This window comes from Pectinophora gossypiella, chromosome 17, assembly GCF_024362695.1.
Source record: "Pectinophora gossypiella chromosome 17, ilPecGoss1.1, whole genome shotgun sequence".
Lineage (NCBI taxonomy): Eukaryota > Metazoa > Arthropoda > Insecta > Lepidoptera > Gelechiidae > Pectinophora > Pectinophora gossypiella.
The window spans coordinates 4790070-4812995 of record NC_065420.1 but is presented as its reverse complement, the minus strand read 5'-3'; the positions used below and the strand labels follow the sequence as shown (position 1 = coordinate 4812995).

Sequence of the window (22926 nt, the reverse complement as noted above, 5' to 3'; positions counted from 1 at the left end):
TTGTAATTTTCGTTTAGCAAAGGCAATGAATGAATGAGTCGCATTGCAAATAGAAGAATGAACGAAAGTCTTGCCACCCGATCGCATTGACTTTACGGCGTAGGCAGCCGCAGAATTTTTTAAAGTGGTTTATTGGCAGCTTTGAAATATCCTAATTTAATGCGCTAACCCGCTATTATTATATTTGTACAAAATTTTCCTGTACCCAAAGGTTGCTTGGTAGAAATTGCTACATGAGCAATAAGGCCGCCTGTTGTGGTTTTCTGTATATGTTGTCATCTCTGTATTTTGTGTCCATTGTGCTCAATAAAGTATTTTATATATCCATCTAATTTTAACAGGCATGTGTCTAGGTAATGTTAAAATTCAAAAATATCTTTATTCAGTAGGTAACATAGTTACACTTTGAATCGTCAATTTTTACATAACGAACGTCTCATCCGCCTAAAACTACTGCAGTTTCTCACAACCTGTATAGCCGGGGAAAAGAATCTGCAAGAAAAACCTCGTCCTGTTATCCAGAAGATCTAGCTGGGTCATGATTGGAACTTTACAAATAACAAAAAATCTCAAAAATAAATACATAGTATTTATTTACTTACACATTAATATTCACTTAAAACTAGAATTTCCAATAAATACATTACTCTTTCCTTAACGTCGGCTATAGATTTATGGGGTAGGTTTACTGATATCATTTGGTATACATTTTTCTCGTCTAAAATTTCTAGGATCGTCTTATCCTTTCGTTCTTGTGGCGAGAGATGGTGCAGTAGAAGTTCTAAAATCAATTTATCTTCCTCTCTCTTCCACTCAGGTGCTTCGGCCTTGAGTGGCTCGTCCTCTGACATAACTAAAGGAGACATAGTCGTCGATTCGGAGAGGTCCTGCACTTCAGTCTTGCTTATTGTCAGTTCTGGTGTGTCTAGCACGTTTTGTGACGTTGCTTCCTCCTGTAAAATTGTGATTAATTGTTATAGAATTCTTGACTGTATACTTTTATACCTCAGGGCGGGCATAAAAGTCGAGGAAGACCGCGTAAAAGATAGTGTGACGACCTCAATGCTTATCGGAAAGCCGAGAGGAGTGGAAAAATCAAGGGGAGGCCTTTGCCCAGCAGTGGGATCGAATAGGCTAAATAAGATGTAATACACGATAGTCACACTAAGTCGTTTTTTTTTGTACTCTTTATTTATTTTTTATAATTTATTGTGCGGGTACTCGCGTTTCATCGATCGGCGTGGGTTGAAAATCAGTGTTGCCCTCTAGGTAAATTTTCATTGAACCCTGGCCTTTTTTGGTGAACTGCGGCACCCATATACCTTTATGTTTTCCAACTAAATATTAATGTTAATGTGTGTATATTTTAATATTGTAAATGTATATGTGTGTCGTAGGTTTTACCTAAACAAACATTTTTATTATTATTATTATTATTTTTATAGGACACTAATGTCGCAGCAACGTGAGCTGAAGCTATTGAAACTAACATACGAACGTAATATTCTTTATGTGAAGGTGTCAGCGAGTGGACAGTGGGCGACAAGCTCTGATAATACAACTTACATATTTGATTGGTTGACTAGTGTGTGATAATCTGCTGGTACTCCGGCTGCCAGCGTCTGATTGGTTGCCGTCGTCTTCGTCGTCACTGGAACACACCGGCCATTAATCTTTAAGTACCTTGCCTAAATAGGCTAGTTTCCAACTAGTCAAAACAGTTACTTTTTACAAAACGTCAAAACAAGAAATTAGTATGGAAAAGCACACTGCGACGTCATAACAAACGTGATAATATGTCAGACTTATATTACGTTTTTCAGTAGGTTTTTCCTGATTAAAATTCATAAGTTAAATAGAAATAAAGAAAATGTTTTTCGTTAGTTTTAGATCTGTCTTTATTTAGTAAACAGAATTTATCTTTGACCTAGGAAACTACCCAATTCCTTACAAAATGGCAATAATTAAAAAAAACATACCACGCGGAATGGTCGGCTTCATAATCCATCATAGTATGTGTGTCATCTATCGTCAGTCTTTCGTCAGCCGCTTCCAATACTTCTTCATTTGTTAAGGTTGTTTCCTCGATCCGTTCTTGTGTAAGCTCATCGGATGCAGGTTCTGAAGGTAGTGGATGAAGTGTCGGATCTTTTGGGGTTGGAAGTGGCGTTGGTTTATTGCAGCTGTAAAGAAATTTGAGCAGCATTGTAAGACGTGACCATACCCCGAACACTGCGTACGAAAATTCCCCCGAATTCTTACCCTGTGACGCTTAGGGAGTGAGATACATACAGTTCGTGCGCTTACTTGTTACGACCATTGAAGACTAAACTAAGACTAGGCCCAAGCTCCACTAAAGTGAAGCGGAGCGATTTGTTTTGGTAACCAATAATTTATTCTTTTAATTTCGTTAAAGAGCGAATTACTCACGAACTGGCTAGTAACCCAGAAAACATTTAAAAAAAAAACATTATTGACTGGATGTTATTCAGTTTTTTTTCAAAAACCTTTTAAATACAAGTACTAAGGAGTTTAGTTGGAAATCAAAAGCAAAAAGAGACCGAAACACACGAAATCTGCGAACAACAGCTACTGTATGATAATTGATAAATAAATATTACCTGTCCTCCTTCCTGCCGATTCTATGCGGGAATAGCGCGAAGACATATTTAGCAAGTTGTGGGTAATCCATGATTAGAGCGAGTATCCTGGTACATATCTGACATGATGTCGATACGTTGTCATTGAATATCGTCCTGAGGTAACACAGGACCGTCCATCTTTTGTTTGCGTCTGTTATTTCTACCTGTAAATATATGAACGGGTATATTATGTAAAGCTGTTTTTGGGGTTAAAGCTCGATCCCCACACAGACGGCACCTGTCGGGTTGGGAGTAGGGAATGCAATCCCGACTCGAGATCGCAAATTCGAGATGATATTGGAAATATCAATCTCACGAGATCCCGAAATTTTCGGAACCGGAACGCGGGAAACGCGTTTTCATACAAATACCCGCTCCCGACCTGCAATGCTCGTGGTACCACCTTTGTGTGCGGAAAACTTAATTTATATTATTGTTTCTGTGAAACAAGAGCCGTGGTAGCCCAGTTGGTAGAACGCTTGCCTCTCACTTTGAGGTCGCAGGTGCGAAGCTTTGTCGAATTGTTTTTGTATTCATGTTTTCATCATAAATCATTATCATCTGTGAAGGAAAACATCGTGACGAAACCCACATTCCCGAGAAATGCATTTTCGAAGGTATGTGATCTAACCTGTATTGAGCTGGTTTTCCCTTCGGGGATTGGAAAGACCGACAGGCAGTCGCTTCTGTAAAAAACCGGACCTGTCAAATCTTCAGGTTAGGTAAGCGGATCCTGTGAACAACGGGATAATGCTAGGGAGATGATGATTGTTTCTGTGAAACAATGTATAAAACTACTGTTGAAGAAGAAAATTGAGTTTATACATAGCGTTGTTGCGAACAATCCGGCCCATGACGTCACTAGAGGCGGGTCTTACGCCGTATCTGCATAAAAAAGGAAATCTTATTGCTCTGATTTATAATTCCCGCATTCCATCCACTTAATTTACCCCAGCGAAATAAGCTACCGCCATTATTTTGGTATTATCTTGTGGTAAAAGGAGAATCTACAACAAGACTTACCTCAACTCTTTTCAACAGATCACCCATACATCTATTGACGAAGTAATCCTTGAATCTATTTATCTTGTCCGCTTGTTCAGCAGTTAGGAATCCTACAAACTCTTTGTACAAATCCAGGAGTTCTATTTCTAGAGCTCTGTACATTTCTTTTGCGAGGGTGAGCGGGTCGTGCGAATCAGCGTCAAAGGTTGAGAACAGCGTGTGTATTTTTTTCTTCGTGTATATGTTCCGCACTAACGCGGATTTAATGGTCAGCTTCATTTGGTAGGACGTTACACATGCTGGAAGAAATTATTTCGTTAAATTAATCATGTGCCCTGTGTGGTTGAGCGTCGGCTTCGCGATCCAGAAGTACCAGGTTCGATCCCCAATGGGAAATATCACAAAAATCTCATTGTGATCTAGGAATCGCCCTGTAATATTCTAAGCAAATCAGACCTGATCACTCACTGTCACGTGGGCACAGGCCTCCCCTCAATCAACCGGAGGGGGTATGGAGCATACTCCACCACGCTGCTCCAATGCGGGTTGGTGGAGGTGTTTTTACGGCTAATAGCCGGGACCAACGGTATCTTATTGAAATATAATCAATAATTGTACTGAACTAGTCGTTCCATTTAATACTATAAATAAAACAAGCGAATCTAACTTACCTAAGTCATCAAGACGATTCTCTTCACTTGACTCCTTTTCTGTCTCACATAACAGGTCACTAGTTCCATTCCTAGCTCCCATCATAGCTTCCAATTTATTTTGCTCGCACCGAGATCGATTCTTATAATTATTAACCAACATTCTTAACCTATTTGTGATTCTCGGGTACTTTCTATATGTACATTCACATTTTACGTCAACTTTCTTTGTCTTGAAAAAGTCTGTTATCAGAGACTGCTTCTCCTTACAAATCTTCTTCATCAAGATGCAACATTGGCAGTGGGTTTTTAGTCTTTCTGCTTGTTTCAATATTTCTGTCAGAATAGAGTTTTTCGACGGTCCGGAAACGTCGTTTGTATTTGGAACAGTGCTTGATATAGGCTTGTTGATGCTATTGACTGTAGCAGTAGATGGTAATGGCGTTAGAGGTACTAAATACGCTCCAAGACTCGTTGGAACTACTCTGTACATGTTTGGAGGGAGTACGTAACTGTTTTGAGCTGGATTTGTGTTATTGCCTGTTATTTTGCGTACAATTTCACCGTCTGTAGCTATTTCTTTGCTTACAACATTAGGTATCTTACCTACAGGGATCAAACTTGCTATCGCTTTGGCTACATTCCGTGTTGTCGTCAAATTTTCTACACATGTATCGTTACTCTCAGTTTTTGCATCTACTGATTCGGTTACTTTTATGGCGTCACCTATATTTGTCGTATTAACATCCGTTTGGTTATTTGTGTTGTTCCCTATATTAGTGGGCTCCAGTGTTATAACGCCTGCGTTAATACTCATTAAAGGTCCTGTAATACTCCCTGTAGTAGCTGTTATATTACTAATACTAGTATTATCTGCAGTGCTGATAGTTTTATCGGCTTCAGATGTATTATTTACAACTAATTTGACAGCAGTCATCATGTTCCCAACAACGTTGCCAATAGACCACGTTTCGTTTGCCGCGACCAGATTACCAGGAGTTATAGCAACGGTTACACCAACCTCTATATTTTCATTATTCCCTGGTACTATTTGCACGTCAAATTTGTCTTTCAAGGGGGGAATATCTTTAGGGTCGTTGAAAATTCTATTGCAAATGATAGGTTTTGTGAAGTCGATGGGTAAAGGCTTTTTGATAGGCTCTTTGATGTTGTTTTTGATAGGTACGCCGTCTGGCGGTAAACCTGCGAATCTTCGCTTGTATAGGTAAGTCTGAAAATGAAGAGCTTATTTTATAGAAATTATATTTAAGATAAGAAAATAAAGTAAATATGGGACAAAACTTTCAAGAGATTAAATAAGATGTTTAGTAACTTGTTAGATGGGCTTAGATGTACTAAGAAAGCGAAGGTAGAGTGTGCAACATACACTAAACTTTTGATGAACTATTTTATAGAAATATTTTTGAATTGTTACAATAATTTTCTAAATTATTATCTGTGTGTATTTATTAAAATAAGTATCCAAGAGTGTGAGAAAGTAGGCAATGATACGATTCGGGCAACCACCAACTTAATTTTAACTTAATTTGTCAGGACTAAAACTAGCTGCATCTCTTTCTTGTAGGTATTGAAAGTGAAGGATAGCAATAACTTAAATCTGTCAAACTAAAATTAGGTTAAGATTGGTGCTGATTCCTGTACACACCATCTAATTTTAAGTTACACTTGTCATTTTCTTAACCGCTGAAAAAGAAAAGGACGGGTAATCGAAAGGTATAAAATTTATGGAACACACGTCAATTTTAGGCAGAAATTTAAGCAGGTTGGACCCCGAGAACCTATCGCCTATCTCTTTCTATTTCTGTTTTATTTTGTATTTCCTGTATGTGCAGTAAAGTATTTATTATGTTATGCTAATAATGAACTAAATGTCAAGGCTATAAGATCCACATACCCTGAACCTCTTGCTGCTTTTAGCGAGGTATCGTATCCAGATCCGCGGCATCTCGTGTTCGGGCTGCTCATACAAGGTGAGGGCTGGATTGTACGGCAGGATCTTGTGTTTAACTGGCGTTATCTCACGCTTTTGGAAGAATTTCTACAAAAAAAATAAAGTGTTTTTATATTGCACACAAAATACCAAGCTGCCGAAATGCCAGTGATATAGAAACACAGGGTGTTAGTGACATCGTAACGAATACTAAGAGGGATGATTCAGACCATGATTCTGAGTTAATATCTAGTGGAATTTTCCATCGCAAAGTTGCCCAGTTTTCACGGAGTCCGCTTACCTAACCTCACACTCCATACAGAAATCTGATTCTTACCGCTTCCTGTGTGAGTGCCAGCGAGACAGGCAGTAAGCGCACGCACCACCTTACTCGAGATACGTCGCTGTCTTAAGGGTATTGGACTACCCCGGACTTTGATTCGCACAGATAACTTTATTAAAATAAAATTTATATATCCTTAGCGCCTTATGGCCAGCTTACTTTTGAGTTTGAATTAGTGCAGTACGGAGAGTTACCGTTCTATACACAGTATTATTCTTTATTCTGTGAGAAAACCCACATTCCCGAGAAATACGTTTTGAGATGTAACCTAACTTGTATTGGGCTGGTTTTTTCTTCGCGGGTTAGAAGGTGAAACAGACAGTCGCTGTAAAAAACCGGACCTAACCTAACCTGTATTGGGCTGGTTTTCCCTTCGCGGGTTACAAGGTTAAACAGGTAGTCGCTGTAAAAACCGAACCTAACCTAACCTGTACTGAGCTGGTTTTCCCTTCGCGGGTTAGAAGGTGAAAAACAGGCAGTCGCTGTAAAAAACCGGACCTGTCAAAACTCAGGTTAGGTAAGCGAACACAGTGATAACGCTAGGGAAATCAAGTATGTATGTAGAAAGTGTAGAAGCCATGCACTTACATAAAGCGGGTTCTCTTTGTCCTTCTTGGCCCGGTGTATATGCGACTGCAGCCACCTGGGGGTTAGCCACGGGAACATATGTTTGCAGATGAGCGCGCACGACTGCGCCAGGCCCCAGTTCGAGCGTTTTGAGTGCTGAGACCGCTTGAACAACTGCGGATTGTCATCTATGTACTGCCAGAACTGGTCGAGACCGAGGGCTATCAACCTGAGGTAAGTAAGAACAAATTAGTATATAAAAAAGTAAATCTTCTTCTTATCGTGTCGATGGCAAACTAAATAGTATCGGCCCAAAACTTGGCAACAAGTATGGCGCTATCTGCAGCGCTCATCAGATCCTCCTGCGTGCAGGTGTTCGGGCACGCAGGACACGATGTAAGATGTTCCAAAAAGTGAATAATAATATAGGAAATTGTGACTTTTATTGTGTAACGCATACTTGAGTTCTTTATGTTAAAATCTGTGAATTTATTTTGGGTTTTAATAAATAAGTAATACAGGGGTGTTAGTGCCATCGTAACGCATACTGAGGGGGATGATTCAGACCATGATTCTGAGTTGATATCAAGTGGAATTTTTCGCCGCAAAAGTATGTATTTTCTTGAATTTTCCGACAAGAAATTCCATTTGATATCCATCAACTCGGAATCGTGGTTTGAATCCTCCACCTCAGTATTCGTTACGGTGTCACTAACGCGCATAGGTACTCGTATGGTGTAAGGTCAAGGTGTAAGTAACATCGTAACAAATACTGAGGATTCAACTCAATATTCTGAGTTCAAATCAAGTGGATTTTCCATCGCAAAATAAATCATTGGAAATAAGTTAAAATAAACACAAAATAATAATAAATTCATGACTGCTAGACATGAAACAATGTAATTTTACTTTGACGTAATCTGAATTTATTTATTTAAAAAGTACATACAACAGGTATCAATCATGGCATGCGAAAATAAAAGGTTACAGATGTGGGTAATAACTAGATTGAAACCCAAAACGTGTATATACGGCATGGTTAGGAAATTGATAAATAGGTAAAAAGTCGTAACTTTTAAACAGGGTTTTTCTCGGAATGGCCTTTCCGCGCTAATTAGCAATGTGAGGTGTTCGCTGATAGATGGTGGGGAGTATGGAGAGAGTGTTTGGCTTTTTGCGAGAAGATTTACTAATGATTTACTGTTTTTGTTTCTATTTTTTTTGTGAGATAGTTTGCCGTTCGGAAGGCGATTGGGGCAACCACCGTTATACACGCCCTATCTATGGAGTAATGAAAATGGAGGCGATTACTCCACCGACAAGAGCGCAGATCTTAAATAAGGAGAGAGTTTGCCTTTTAATTTTATAATTGTATTTTTTTGTGAAAAATCCTGTTATAAGTCTTATTTTTCTGTTTCTTTTTTCAATCACTGTTTATTTTGTATATGTATTAGTTTTTATCTTTTTTCATTCATTGTTTAGTTTTTATATTGTTTTCTCGTTATACAGCGCATTGGGTTACACGGTGATGTTGTATGTACCTTTATAAATAAAATGTATTTTGCCTTTTCAGTGACGATATGTTGTAATATACTGTTAGGCTGAATAGTTTGTTAAAACAGTTATAAAACATTTTTATATAAATGGCAACACAAGAATGGTTGTCAAATCGGACGGATTGATACACGCTCTCTTGCGTTGGGGACCTTGTCGACATTGGACGTGTTTACCAAGTTAAGTGTTATTTTCTTGATACCAGAATAAATAAGTGTGATTACTGTTCTTCCGTATTTTACTACAATACTAACTCGTCCTCAGTGTGTTTGTACGAGAACTTCCTGTGGCTGTCGGCGCGGTACGGCATAGCTGGCAGCAGGTACGGATACAGGAACACTCCGCTATTGGCCACAGTTTGCAGGAAAAGCTCGGGGAATTCGCCAATGTACAACGAGTTCTGGTGAAAGCGGCGTCGGCTGAAAATGTAACATTTACAACATAACACAACATGGCATCACGCCCGCATCCCCGAACGGGTAGGCAGAGAAAATGAAATGAAATATATTTATTGTGGATCATAGGTACAGTGAAGAGCTTACATGGAACAGATTAAAGAAAAGGTTAACGTCGTGTCTTATAGGGAAGTCAAGGAATTGGCCTTTGGTAGACTGGAATGGAAAATGCTACACCGACAAGAGCGTGGCTCTTAAATTGATGATGATAGGTACAGTATAAATTATAAGTTGTTTCATCCAGCTATATCCCGCCATATAGGCAAACAAAGAGGTGATAGGATAGTAAGCACCATGGTATAAGAAGACCAGGTAAGCTCAAAACTGACAGCTAGCTTTTCAAGGTTAGCCCAGCTGACGTCATCCCACCCCACGTTGACTTTTCGTAAAAAAATAAATTACCCACGTCCAATGTTTTTAATTTACTTTGCAATGATACTGTACTTTTAGTAAAATATCTACGTACAGTTTTAATGTTTTTTATATATGTGACAAATAATAGTAATTCACTTAATTAACAATAATAAAATTTGCGTCCTTGAAATGTTGGAGACACCAATTTAATGGTAACACTTACGTCATCAAGGGCTAGCAATGGCGGCTTGTCATAGGATTGAGCATACCTGGTCTTCTTATACCATGGTAAGCACGTGAGTATAGCGAGAGGTAGGAAGCATGTGATATCAAAATCAATGCATGTAAGATTTAATTATTAAAAAAGAAATGATAAACTATATCACGGCCCGGACACAGTACGGCCTCCGTAGTCCAGTGCTTGAGGGCTGTGCTGACGATCCGGAGGTCACGACTTCGAATCCCGGTGGGTACAAATCACAAAAATCACTTTGTGATCCCTAGTTTGGTTAGGACATTACAGCCGTGCATGGCGTGCTTCGGAAGGCACATTTAGTCATTAGTTCCGGTTACTACTTACTGATGTAAGTACGTAGTCGTTACATGAGCCATGTCAGGGGCCTTTGGCGGCTCATTAACCTCTCATCTGCCGAGATACCAGACACAATAGATTTTACATTGTGTCTGGTCGAGATCCGCGTTCCGGCAGATGAGAGGTTAATGACCCTCATACCAGGGTTGATGAGGTTGGTAATCCACCTTACAATCCGCGCGGGTTGTAATAGAAGGAGACAGCCTGGACAGTCCATACAAAAATCTCATTGATGCTAATATAGATTTTGCTTTACATTGTACCTATTTTGAACTTACCTCCTCTCGGATTCATCCTGGATAAATCTGTAAATAAAATCGGAGATATTAGTTCAGCCATCTTTTTTTAGCAGTGTTTTATCAGCTATTTCTCGAAGACGATTAAGTTGTTATGTCACACCCCGGACACTTCATACAAAAAACCTCGTTTTACACAGACACTACACATTGACATTATCGTACACGCGCATCTCTGTGAGTGACGTCTGACGGCAATACGATTGAAGACTAAAGTATGACCGAGGGAGGGGTGAGGTAAGCCTAGCTCAGCCGCTGGTTGGGAGCGGAAAGTTGACGTCTATGGTTTCGTCTAATATAGTATAATATTTAATTTGATTAAACGTTATTTGTAACGGAGTGGCGTCCGTCTCGTGAACTTATGTTAAGTTGTGTATGTGAAAAGAGTAAACAACCTTAGTAGTCCAGTGGTTGGGGGTTAGACTCATAATCCAATAGTCCCAGGTTCGAATCACGGTAGGGACAAAACACTTTTTGATCCCTAGCTTGATTAACATTACAGGCTGATCACCCGATTGACCGAAAGTAAGATTCCCGTGCTTCGGAAGGCACGTTAAGCCGTCGATTCCGGTTACTACTTACTGATGTAAGTACGTAGTCGTTACATAAGCCACACAGTGCCGTTGGCGGCTCAACAATAACCCTGACACCATTACAAGTTATTTTTTTTTATTTATTCATTAGGTATATTACAAGAAAGTGTTTATCAAAGCTACACATGTAAATTACAAGTTACAAGGGTCATTATTTATTTCGCAAGTACGGTCACGAGTACTAATATGTATACACTTTGAAACCATGTTACACTAACTTTTTTGACAAATTAAACCGTAAGTCTCATTAAATGTCAAATATGATAGTGCGACGGGGCTCTAAAGTGGGTACATGATATTGCTCGTGTCATGACTGTACCAGGGTTGATGAGGTTGTTCACCTCACAACCCATACTATAGAAGACTGTAGTACTTACTCGACCATCTTCTTATTCTCGGGCGTGTCTTGGGAGACAGTCTTCTGCCAGCCCTCGACCAGTTCTACTGCCGGCTTCAAGTTACACACGTTCACCACTGAATTCGGGTCTTTCTGCACCATGTTGCTGAATTGTTCCTGACAAATATAAGATTTAAGTGAGTTTAGAAAGAAAGAAACAAAGAAAGAAACGTTTATTATAAAGGGACACCACAGTAACAAATATAAAATAAAAAACAAATATATAATATAAAACACGGAGTAACACATAACTTACAATCAAACACATAATAAAAAAAATTAAAAGACAACATACACGAGAAATACAAATAATTGTGTGTATGGACTGGTCAACGATGGTGGTGGTGTCCGTTATAAAAGGGCCTCACTCAGCATAAGCCGCGGCGCGAGCCACGACGCTGGTATTCTGTGGACCCTGCTAAGTGAGGCACGGAAGCCGTGTCTCCCACAAATACAACTTAAATGAATACATAATAATATTTACTTATAAAATAAAGTAGTTTACAAAAACATATATTACTTATAAAAGCGTGTGTGTGTGCAGTGTATCTACAAATACATGAAAGAAATACAATAATACTTACAAAACAATGCGTATAAAACGATAAAATAAACAAATAAATAAAGTTAGAATTTGGAGAGCCGTGGTAGCCCAGTTGGTAGAACGCTTCCCTCTCACTTTGAGGTCGCAGGTTCGAATCCAGTACAGGCCTACCAATGATTGTCGAATTTGTTTTTGAATTCATATTTGGATCATAAATGATTATCACATGGTCAGATGAGGTGGATTACCAACCTCATCAACCCTGGTGTCAGGGTTACTATTGAGCCGCCAAAGGCCCCTGACATGACTCATGTAACGACTACGTACTTACATCAGTAAGTAGTAACCGGGACCAACGTCTTAACGTGCCTTCCGAAGCACGGATCGTCTTACTTTCGGAGAATCAGGTGATCAGCCGGTAATGTCACCAAACTAGGGACCACAAACTGATTTTTGTGATATGTCCCCGCGGGGATTCGAACCCGGGACCTCCGGATTGTGACCACAACGCTCAACGACTAGACCACGGAGGCCATTAATTTGATTGATTAAAATTCATAAATAAGTTAAATAGAAAAATAATGTTTTTCGTTAGTTTTACATATGTCTTTATTTAGTACTTAATAGGAATTTCATTTTTTTTTTAACTTAGTACGGTCACGAGCATTAATATGTATACATTTAGGTACCATGTCACATTAAATTTTTTTGACAAATTGAACTGTAAGTCTCACTAAATGTCAAATATGTTAGTGCGACAGAGTCCTAAAGTGGGTACATTATATTGCTCATGACTGTCTCTCTCTCTCTCTCTCTCTATCTAAGAGCTGCGCTCTTCTCGGTGGAGTCATCGCCATTCCTCTCTTCTTCCCGCCAAAACCTTCACCTCCCGATACGACACGACCTGCACCTTCTCTTTTATTTGTTTCACAAATGTTATCCTAGGTCTACCCCTTCCTCTCTTCCCTTCAATTTTTCCTTCTTAATGTTTGTTATAAATGAATCGTGTCGTATCAGGTGGCCAATCATATTTCCTCTCCGGCTCTCTTTCTATTATTAGTGGGATATGACATAACATAAATAACCTAGAATGTTCCACTGCTGAGCACAAGCCTGTACACGACATAATTACCAAGTACTCCTTGTAGGTGGGCGCGAGATTCCAATGCACGGGGTTGACGTATAGCTGCAGGAAGTTGGAGGTGGCCAGTTGTATGTGCTGCCGCAACTGCTGTTGCAGGATCTGTATCTGTTCTGGTAACACCTGCACACATACATAACCATTGAATAAGGAATAATACTACGTATAAAACGGTTTATCTCCGCTCCCCACCAGCGACTGAGTTAGGTTTACCTCACCCCCCTCGGTCTTGCTTTGCCCTTTAATCATATGGGCGTCAGACATCACACACACAGACGCGCGTGTACGATAACGTCAATGTGTAGTGTGTGTAAAACGAGGTGTTTTGTATGAATTGTCTGGGGTATGATATAACATAAATACACGACGCTCAGTGGGTAGGCCCGCTACAAGGTGGACCGACGATCTGGTGAAGGTCGCGGGAAGCCGCTGGATGCGGGCAGCGCAGGACCGATCGTCGTGGAGATCCTTGGGGGAGGCCTATGCCCAGCAGTGGGCGTCGTACGGCTGACGATGATAACATAAATAACCCAGAATATTCCACTGCTGGGCACAGGCCTACCTCAATCAACCATGGCATGGAGTATACCTACTCCGTCACGCTGTTTCGCTGCGGGATGGCGGAGGTGTATTTTACAGAAAATAGCCGGGACCAATAGTTTAACGGGCCCTCCAAAGATTTTTGTGGTTCTGGGATTCGAACCCGGGACTTCCGGATCGTGAGCCCAACCTTAGCATGAAAGAAATAAACTCACAGTGACAGAGCTATCAATTTGCACTTGGAGGCGCGTGGTGTTTCCTTGTTGCAGCGAGCGCAGCGACGGGGGCGCCGTTTGCGGCGGCGAGGGGCCGGTCGGCGGGGGCACGTTGTCGGGCTGAAGCGGCACAGCCTTCTCCTCCACTGAGATGTTCACTGTGTGCGGGAGGACCCTGTTGGTGAACAAATGATTCACATAAAATAACAAGTAACAGACAACTTTTAGTTTGACAGTGTGTCGGACCCAGTTCACTAGAGTTCCGCCCACATGCAACAGATGGAGCCACCATTCAATAATTCAGTCCTGAAACGCGCTATCAAAGTTTACATAGTGTGACGCATATATACAACTTCCAATATACATACACATACATAAATTCACGCCTATTTTCCTTCCGGCCAAGTTGTTAATGCCACCTGTGGCAAATCTACAATAAGTCACGTCAAAAAAATATGTCTATTTCCCACCTGGGTACGCACCGCATTTACTTCTCTTGCTTTCTCCACATTCATCAATCGTTTCATACACGCACGCAGGTTCAGAAAATCTACAAGGCTTTGTTGGTTTGGACACCTAAAGAATGCCTCCCGATTATGTGGGTAATGTTACTGCCAATTTGAGTATCCCAGGGTTCTAGAGACTATACCAAGAGGGGCGACAAAAAAACAAAATGGACGGATGTACTCTAAAAGTTCCTGTGCTTGTGCAATGTCTCCGAAAACAAAGAAGGCAATCTCCACCATCAGATGGGAATAATAAGTGCCAAAAACCGCTCCACAAGTTCTACTGGCTGACAGGAAAGCAAATAAAGCGTCAGTTTATATTTTGTAATAGTTATACAAACAAAAAGTAAGAATCTCTGTCACGCTCAAAAGCTTGGCCGCGTGCGACAGAGACAGAACGAAAGGGGTTACCCCCTTTCGGGTGAAAGAAAATCTACGCAGAAGAATTTGCAGACGGAAAGGTACGCGGCAACTAATTTATTTGCCTATACCTGTATCACACTTCGGACACTACGGTCACGAGCATTAATATGTATACACTTTGGTACTATGTCATATTAACTTTTTTGACAAATTGAACTGTAAGTCTCACTAAATGTCAAATATGTTAGTGCGACAGAGTTCTAAAGTGGATACATTATATTGCTCATGACTGTACATACAAAAAACACATGCAAACCGTGTGTCGCCACCCGGCGCGAGCGAGACAGACAGTCTCCGTCTCCCTTACTCTTTAACGGACCACGGCCATTTAGACTAAAGTGACACCCAGAGGGGGTGAGGTCGGCGCCCGATACGCATTAGTGCGGGGCGGAGAGCTAACATTCTATGCGTAGTATTATTCTCTATTCTATGCCTATATACTTAAGTAACAACACTCACTTGTGTATAATCCTCACATTAGCTTGCTGTCCCTTCTTCACTTCTATTCCACTGCTCTCCCCAGCATCGTTATATTCAGAATCTTCTGGCTCGCTCTTACCAATGGAAAATCTAACAGCGCTATCCCTTTTCTGCTGATTTATTTTCTGGGCGCGGAATTTGTTTTCCTGATTCTCTTTCTCGTCTTCCGACATTGGCTCTTGTTTGCCTTCCCAGTGGCTTGAGATCTAGAAAAAGAATTAATATATCATATCGGCTTATGGGCATTTAGACTAAAGTAAGACCCAGAGGAGGTGAGAGAGTTACTGTTCTATACATAGTATATTCTTTATACATTGTTTTGCGGTAAGTTCAAATTCAAATTCAAAAATATCTTTATTCAGTAGGTAACATAGTTACACTGTGAATCGTCAATTTTTACTTAACGAACGTCTCATCCGCCTAAAACTACTGCAGCTTCTCACAACCTGTATAGCCGGGGAAAAGAAGCTGCAAGGAAAACGTCGGCACAGGGCCCTAGACGTTCTTTAAAAAAAAATTTAAAAATATTGGTATACAATTGAATAATTTAGCTGCCTAATATCAAATCTCAGACAGTTAATCCCATGCATTCATATCTTCTAAATAATCACTAACTTTATCTTAAAACAGTTAAAAGAACCCGTTAATATGTTAAGAACCCGTTAATTTGTGTTTTAATTATATTATTTATTCTATGTCTATATCCAGCTGTTTTTTAATTAATTTGTTTAAATTAAAAAACGATGGAATCTAAATTTGGAAATGGCCTTTTGACGCTTACGTACTCTTGCCTTTCCAGTGACGACATAATCACACAGGGTACCTCAGTAGCATTGTTGTCAGTGAGCACGTTGTTCGCCAGGTTCTCGGCGAGCTGGTCGTCAGCTGTCACCTCCGGCATGATGCTGAACAGCTCCGTCACCAGGTCATTCAGCTCCTTCTTGGATATCTTGATGATGCTGTTCTCTAGGGCTTCCTCATCCTCGTCGTCTGAAACGTTCAGCTATTGCTAGATTGTGTTAAGGTTCTGATCCGTAGGGATGATGGAGTGTGCAGAACCACAAAACAGTAGAAGAAATACACAAAAAGAAACGAATTCTTCATTACCTGAAAGCCCTAGCACAAGTTTACATAACATACTATATGTAATCTTCTTCAGCACAAGTCTAAATTCCTTTCCGATATCAACCCAACCCCTGACATGACTCATGTAACGACTACTTACTTACATCAGTAAGTAGTTCACATGCCTTCTGAAGCACGGATCATCTTACTTTCGGACAATCAGGTGATCAGCATGTAATGTCCTAACCAAACAAGGGATCACAAAGTAATTTTTGTAATATTTCCCCACCAGGAGCCTAACGCTTAACCACTGGACCACGGAGGCTGTTGGGCGAATAAGTAGTAAAAAATATGCAATCAACATACGCGCGTCAGGATCAGCAGCAACATTGTACTCCGGGTCCGCCTCATCGTCGTCTTCATGCTTCGACACCTCTGCGGGGTTCAAACACTGCTCTAAGAACTGGTTCCACAGGTCATCCACCACTGGAGTCGGTACTTCATCAGGTGGCACGAACGAACTCTCTATATGCTCGATTGATGTGGACGATAAACTCAGTTTGGACCGAGTCCGGAGTGCAATTGTCGCCTCTTCTTCTTCTATTATAAGCTTTCGACGAGTTGGTGTTGTTATGCTCTGTGGAGAAACCGTAAGGGTAAGGGGCTTGGCCACGTAGACGCCGCGGCGCCAATATAGTTTTAGTTTGTAATGGTTTTGCAACAATAAATATACAAATAATAAATAGTAAAGTGCTCTATGCAAAAATCCCATTCTTACGAGATCTTCTTCTTATCGTGTCGTTCTTCTGGTGTCAGGGTTATGATTGCCCCTGACATGGCTCATGTAACGATTAGTCACTTACATCAGTAAATAGTAACCGGGATCAACGTGCCTTCCGAAGCACGGATCATCTTACTTTCAGGTGACCAGTCTGTAATGTCCTGACCAAACTAGGGAACAGAACACAAAGTGATTTTTGTGATATGTCCTCTAGCGGGATTCGAACCCGTTGCCTCCGGATCCTGAGTCCAATGCTCTACCACTGGACCACAGAGGCCGTTACGAGATGACAGACAGGCAGTCTGCGCGCGCTCCGTCTTATTTCTTAGTGGCTTACGGCCATTTAAGCTAAAGTAAGACCCCGAGGGTATAACGGGGTATAACGTAGAACCCTTGCCCAGGGATACGGGTGAAGACCTCAACGGTTGCAGAGGCGAAGATGGGAGCTATCGGTACGGCAATGCAGGACGGAAGGGGCAAGTCACAGGGTAACCTGGAACCTGACAGAGGGCAGAAGTAACTGTCAGTACTAATCAGAGGCGGAGGACAGGAGTCCTAGTATGGCTTTGTAATAGACTACTCTGGGCGCCAACCCACTTGCGTCAGACAGAGTACTGCGGGGCGGAAGGCAAGAGGGAAACCATTGCCCTATTTTTCCCTAAAAAGTAGCATGGAAATTGCTGCCCCGACAGGAGCGTGGCTCTTAAATTGATGATGATGTGATTAAGACCCCGAGGGGGTGAGGTAAATCTAGCTCGGCGTCCAATACTAATAGGTGCGGGGAGGAGACTCACCGTTCTATAGGCTGTATTATTCTTTATATTATGGCTGCGCTGTAGAATGACCCGGGGACACCGCGCCTCGTCACGACACAGAAACTCTTAAGTTTTGATTTCATGTGGCATGGAGTCATTATGACTATGATAATGAATAAATGTATACAGGGGCCCTACCGGGTAAACCACAGGAGTAGGCGACGACCTAAGAAAGTGTGGAAACATTGCGCGGAGAAGAATTATGTGTGTAAAAGTTGTGTGTACTGGATATAAAAGTAAGTGCACAATGCAAACAATTATCAAATAGCAATATTGCTTTTTTAGATGAACTGCTTTGATGTGGCCTTTTTAATCCCCCTAAGATGACTGACAGATATGAATGAACGAATACCAATCGAATCGTAATAAAATCACCAAACGGGTTTCACACATTACGCACACTATCGTAACATTGAATGATACCTATCCTAGCATTCTTTTGTCGAACGATCAATACGATGAACATAGCAACTTGTTATTCTTTATGTGAGGTTAGTTTGACTTCTTTAGATAATAAAACTTACTGATGTTTGTGAGACGAACGAACTGAGGAGACTGGTACCGAGACAAACCGTATTGTGGTTTAACGGTATCAGTGGTTTACCTAATTATGTAATACCTTAATGATATAAATAAAATAAAAAAAAAAATAAAAAAAAGAGCTAACATCACACGACATAAAGTTGCTGATTGAATCTAAAATTCTATACCATTGGCACTTTGAAGGGCCCGTCCTTGAGCACCCTGGGACTGGCGTGGATACTGCCAGGCGTGGCGGGCGTGCGCGGCTGTGACTCCAGGTCGCTGCATGACTCCAGGGTTTGGTCGTCGTCACTCTGAAACGTCATCATCATCATCACCAGCCCATTAACGTCCCCACTGCTGAGGCACGGGCCTTCCCTATGGATGGATAGGGAGATCGGGCCTTAAACCACCACGCGGGCCCAGTGCGGATTGGTGGTTATTAACGACTGCTAATTAAGCCGGGACCAACGGCTTAACGTGCCTTCCGAAGCACGGAGGAGCTCGAGATGAAAGCTTTTATTTTTGTGGTCACCCATCCTATGACCGGCCTTTGCGAAGGTTGCTTAACTTCAACAATCGCAGACCGAGCGCGTTTACCGCTGCGCCACCGAGCTCCTCAAACGTAATGGTTTTCATTTAGATCCATGTTATTGATAGGCAAGCATTTGACCACAATCTCACTTGATGGTAAGTGCCGATGTGGTCGAAGATGGGACATGCTTACCTAGAAAGTGCCTATCCACTCTTGCCCTGAAGAGCCCCAGATTGCCCAGATTGTACTTATCAGCGGGCTTAGCACCGTAAGCGCGCGACTCTTTCTCGCCTCGACATACGTCACCCGTCACTCTCTCATAGTACTGCACAGAAAGATACAGACGATCTCTGTCGCAGCGAGAAAGAGTCGCGTGCTTACGGTGCTAGGCCCGCAGGAAACATTTGCGGGCAGACAATTCCAGACCTTTGAGGTTTGTATAAGGATAGAGGAACTATAGCGATAGTTCTAATAAATAATTCATTTATTTGTTACTACAATCGTTCTTCGCTTAATTACATGATTGGAATCACCTTTTAAGCTCAATAGCAACAGCTCAACGAATTTGGATGAAATTTGATGTTGTGGAAGATCAAGCAATGACCAAGGGCAATGATTAACACTTAGGACTGCATAATTGTTAGTAACGGATTCAAAGTGATTAATCAGAGTCGTGGTCTAGTGGTTAGAGCGTTAGGCTCACGATCTGGAGGTCCGGGTTCGATTCTCGATGGGGACATAGAGAATAATAATATTAATTAATATTTTAGTTCTGTGCAATAAAGTATATTTGATTTGATTTGATTTGACATTGTCGAAATCACTTTGTGAGACTGTCCTTTGTTTGGTAAGGACTTTTCAGGCTTGAATCACCTGATTGTCCGAAAAAGTAAGATGATTCCGTGCTTCGGAGGGCACGTTAAGCCGTTGGTCCCGGCTATTAGCCGTAAAAACACCTCCACCAACCCGTATTGGAGCAGCGTGGTGGAGTATGCTCCATACCCCCTCCGGTTGATTGAGGGGAGGCCTGTTCCCAGCAGTGGGACGTATATAGGCAGTTTATATAATCAGAGTCGGTAAGTGTGATATATGCGAAATCCACGCAGACAGAGTACATACAAGAGTCAGAACTGTTATCTAGTATAAGCTCACTGGAGCCACAAAACATGTCACTCATCAAAGATTTGTCAATCATTTACCGGGACATCATCGTGAGTAGGTTGATACTCATCATCATCTTCATCTTCAGGCAGGTCTTTGGAGATGAGGGCTTCCACCTCCGGTCTGGTCTTCACCGGTATGTGTTTGATTGGAGTCAGTTCCAAGTTCCATGGCGCTGATTTTGGCGATACTTTCATTAACTCCCTGGAGAATAGGATGGGTCATTTACAGTGAGAGCGCAAACAGACACAGATGTTACTCGTGCCCGTAATCATATTTGGTATTAAAATCTTAAGATAGGTGTTATAGGGTGGGTGGTATATGGTGGGTGGTATATGGTGGGTGGTATATGGTGGGTGGTATATGGTGGGTGTTATATGGTGGGTGGTATATGATGGGTGGTATATGATGGGTGTTATGGTGGGTGGTATATGATGGGTGGTATATGATGGGTGTTATGGTGGGTGGTATAGGGTGGGTGGTGTAGTGTAGTTTCAGAGTTCTGGAACTCAATATAGAGTCACCCAAAAATATCGAAGAATTGTTTGTCATAAAATACAAAGTTAGAACATACCTATATAAGTTAACATACATAACGTGTCTGACTTTGATAACTGACGTATCTTTAATTTAGTTGCAAAAGGTGTAAATCCGTTTCGCTAAAAAAACCAAAAGAGAAAGAAGGATAAGTTCCTAGTGGATATTTGCAAATTGACAAATGATTCTAGGATGTTTTTGCAGTGACACAAATGATATTGACAACTGCAGGCTCTGCACGGTACCCGAAGCGCAAATTATATCAAGGGTCTCCACCAATAGATGCAGCGAATGCTATCTACGTGGATACACGTCGAACGACTATTGGTCAAAGCCGTCGATAAAATTCGCGGCGCGGATGCCGTTCTGCCACAGGCAAGTGCTCTAAAAGTCCCACCCTATAGCACATATAAAATAATCCACCATGTTAGAAAGGATCCTTTACACAAATTCTAGCAGCATACTTACGGGAATATACGTAGAATTCTATAGTATTTGTCTTACTTCTACATAGCAGGAATCTATTTGGAGTAAAATAACATAACATAAAGCCTATATAGTAGTTCGTTAGTAGTAGTAGTTCATTTAATGTATAATTAGTCTGTAAGTTCTCCAAATAATATAATATATAAATAAATATACACAACCCACTGTATGTTGGGCACAGGCCTCCTCTCAATCAGGAGTGGGTATAGAGCATACTCCACCATACTGCTCCACTGCAAATTGGTGGAATAAAATAAAATTGTTTAAATTACTTACTTGACTTTAGCGCGGGTCAGTTTGGGCTGAAGACTGGCCTGCACAGAGCTGGAGTTCTCCTCCTCTTCACGTAATTTGACCAGTGCCAGCACATGGTCATTTGTCACCACTTTCTGCATGCACCATAAAATGTACAAGTACTTAGAGGTAGCCATATAGGTAGGTATGTATGGGTGTTAGTGACATTGGGGGATGATTCAAACCATGATTCTGAGTTGATATTATGTGGAATTTCCTGGCTTGCTATTTTCATTATTTTCAGTTCTATACTTTAGGGATGGAAAATTCCACTTGACTTGATATTAACTCAGAATCATAGTCTGAATCATCCCTCAAAGTTTTTGTTACAGTGTCACTAACACCCTGTATTTATAGACAAAAAATATATCATTATTCAAAAGATATTACATTCTTTAGTGTACACACAAAAATAAATGAGAGATGTAAGAAAAAATAGACTGTTTTCTACTAAGAAATCTCTTCCAGCTAACCTTTCTTAGTGAAAAGGTGATTATATAAGGGATGACCCGGATGACACAGAGAGAGAAATTGAATATAATACAGTGTATGGTATATGGAACAGAGGTTCGTAATACAGCACAGTAAAATAATTTTTTGTCACTCAGCGAGGTGACAACAATAATTTTTATACTTGTATCATCATGATTTAACTGAGTCTATAATATGTCAAGTCTTGGTACTATAAATGAGTCTTGTTACTTGAATAAATAAATGAAATTATAACACACTTTGGAAAACAAACCTTCAAAATCTTTTTAACGCTAGCATCATCCAGATTATTTTTAATAGCTGATGCTTGGAGATTCTTTTCAACTTCAAGAGTGTTCTCTGGAAGAATGTCTTCTAAGTCTGTGCTGCTCTCACTGTCTCGCCTGTGAAGACAGCATTAGCATGTTAAAGGTCCGGTGAGACACAGTTTAAAGAATACAATTGCTTACTAACATCAAATAAGCCAATTGTCTACTAAAATGTTATTGTTTTAACAATTAACCTCAGATCAATAATTCACTATATTAGTGATTCACACATATTTTTTGCCGTGATAATAAATAATAATTCCAAAAGTCCGGGACTCCATAGTCCCGAGATATGGAAACGACATACAAATAATAATAATAATAAATATTCAAAAATAAGTTAACAAAACAAACAAACATACCGTTTCCGTTTTTTACCGCGATTTTTGGGTTTATTAGGCGGAGTAGTCATGTCAGCACTACCAGCAGAATTATCTTGTATGGTCGGTATATTATCTTTCTCTGGCTTATCCATTTTCAGTCATTTTTTTGGAAATAATATGTAATTTTAAATAAATATTCGCGTTTTATACATCGAAAAATCTATTCTGACAATGAAAGAGCATAGCAGGCTCTTTCATCGCAGGTGAACGAATGATTTGATTGAATGAAAGATCTGAAATATGACGGTCAATTTATGTGTTGCCTTATCAAAAATAATATTAAGGTCGCTTTATACGAC

General features: G+C 40.6%; 1 protein-coding gene across 4 annotated transcripts; it reads right to left on the bottom strand.

Annotated features, from left to right (window-relative positions):
• Positions 1–574: 574 nt before the first annotated feature.
• LOC126374289 (uncharacterized) lies at positions 575–22819 on the bottom strand. 4 transcript variants are annotated; one of them, XM_050020814.1, is made up of 21 exons: positions 22607–22819; positions 22190–22319; positions 21427–21539; positions 20166–20331; positions 18620–18745; positions 16680–16950; positions 16072–16238; positions 15228–15454; positions 13840–14014; positions 13076–13207; positions 11380–11516; positions 10392–10418; positions 8967–9131; positions 7180–7387; positions 6213–6356; positions 4319–5528; positions 3666–3946; positions 2622–2806; positions 1980–2183; positions 1567–1651; positions 575–953 (listed from the first exon to the last, which is right to left on the bottom strand). In XM_050020814.1, exons 1-21 carry the CDS (start codon positions 22717–22719, stop codon positions 606–608), a joined length of 4614 nt encoding a protein of 1537 aa, XP_049876771.1. In that variant the 5' UTR covers positions 22720–22819; the 3' UTR covers positions 575–605. The 4 variants fall into 4 exon arrangements, 2 of the variants coding, with proteins under 2 accessions (XP_049876771.1, XP_049876773.1); XR_007567426.1 differs by lacking the exons at positions 575–953; positions 1567–1651; positions 1980–2183 and adding exons at positions 3274–3375; positions 3468–3527 and having other exon boundaries at positions 2679–2806; XR_007567427.1 differs by lacking the exons at positions 575–953; positions 1567–1651; positions 1980–2183 and adding an exon at positions 3274–3375 and having other exon boundaries at positions 2679–2806.
• Positions 22820–22926: the final 107 nt, after the last annotated feature.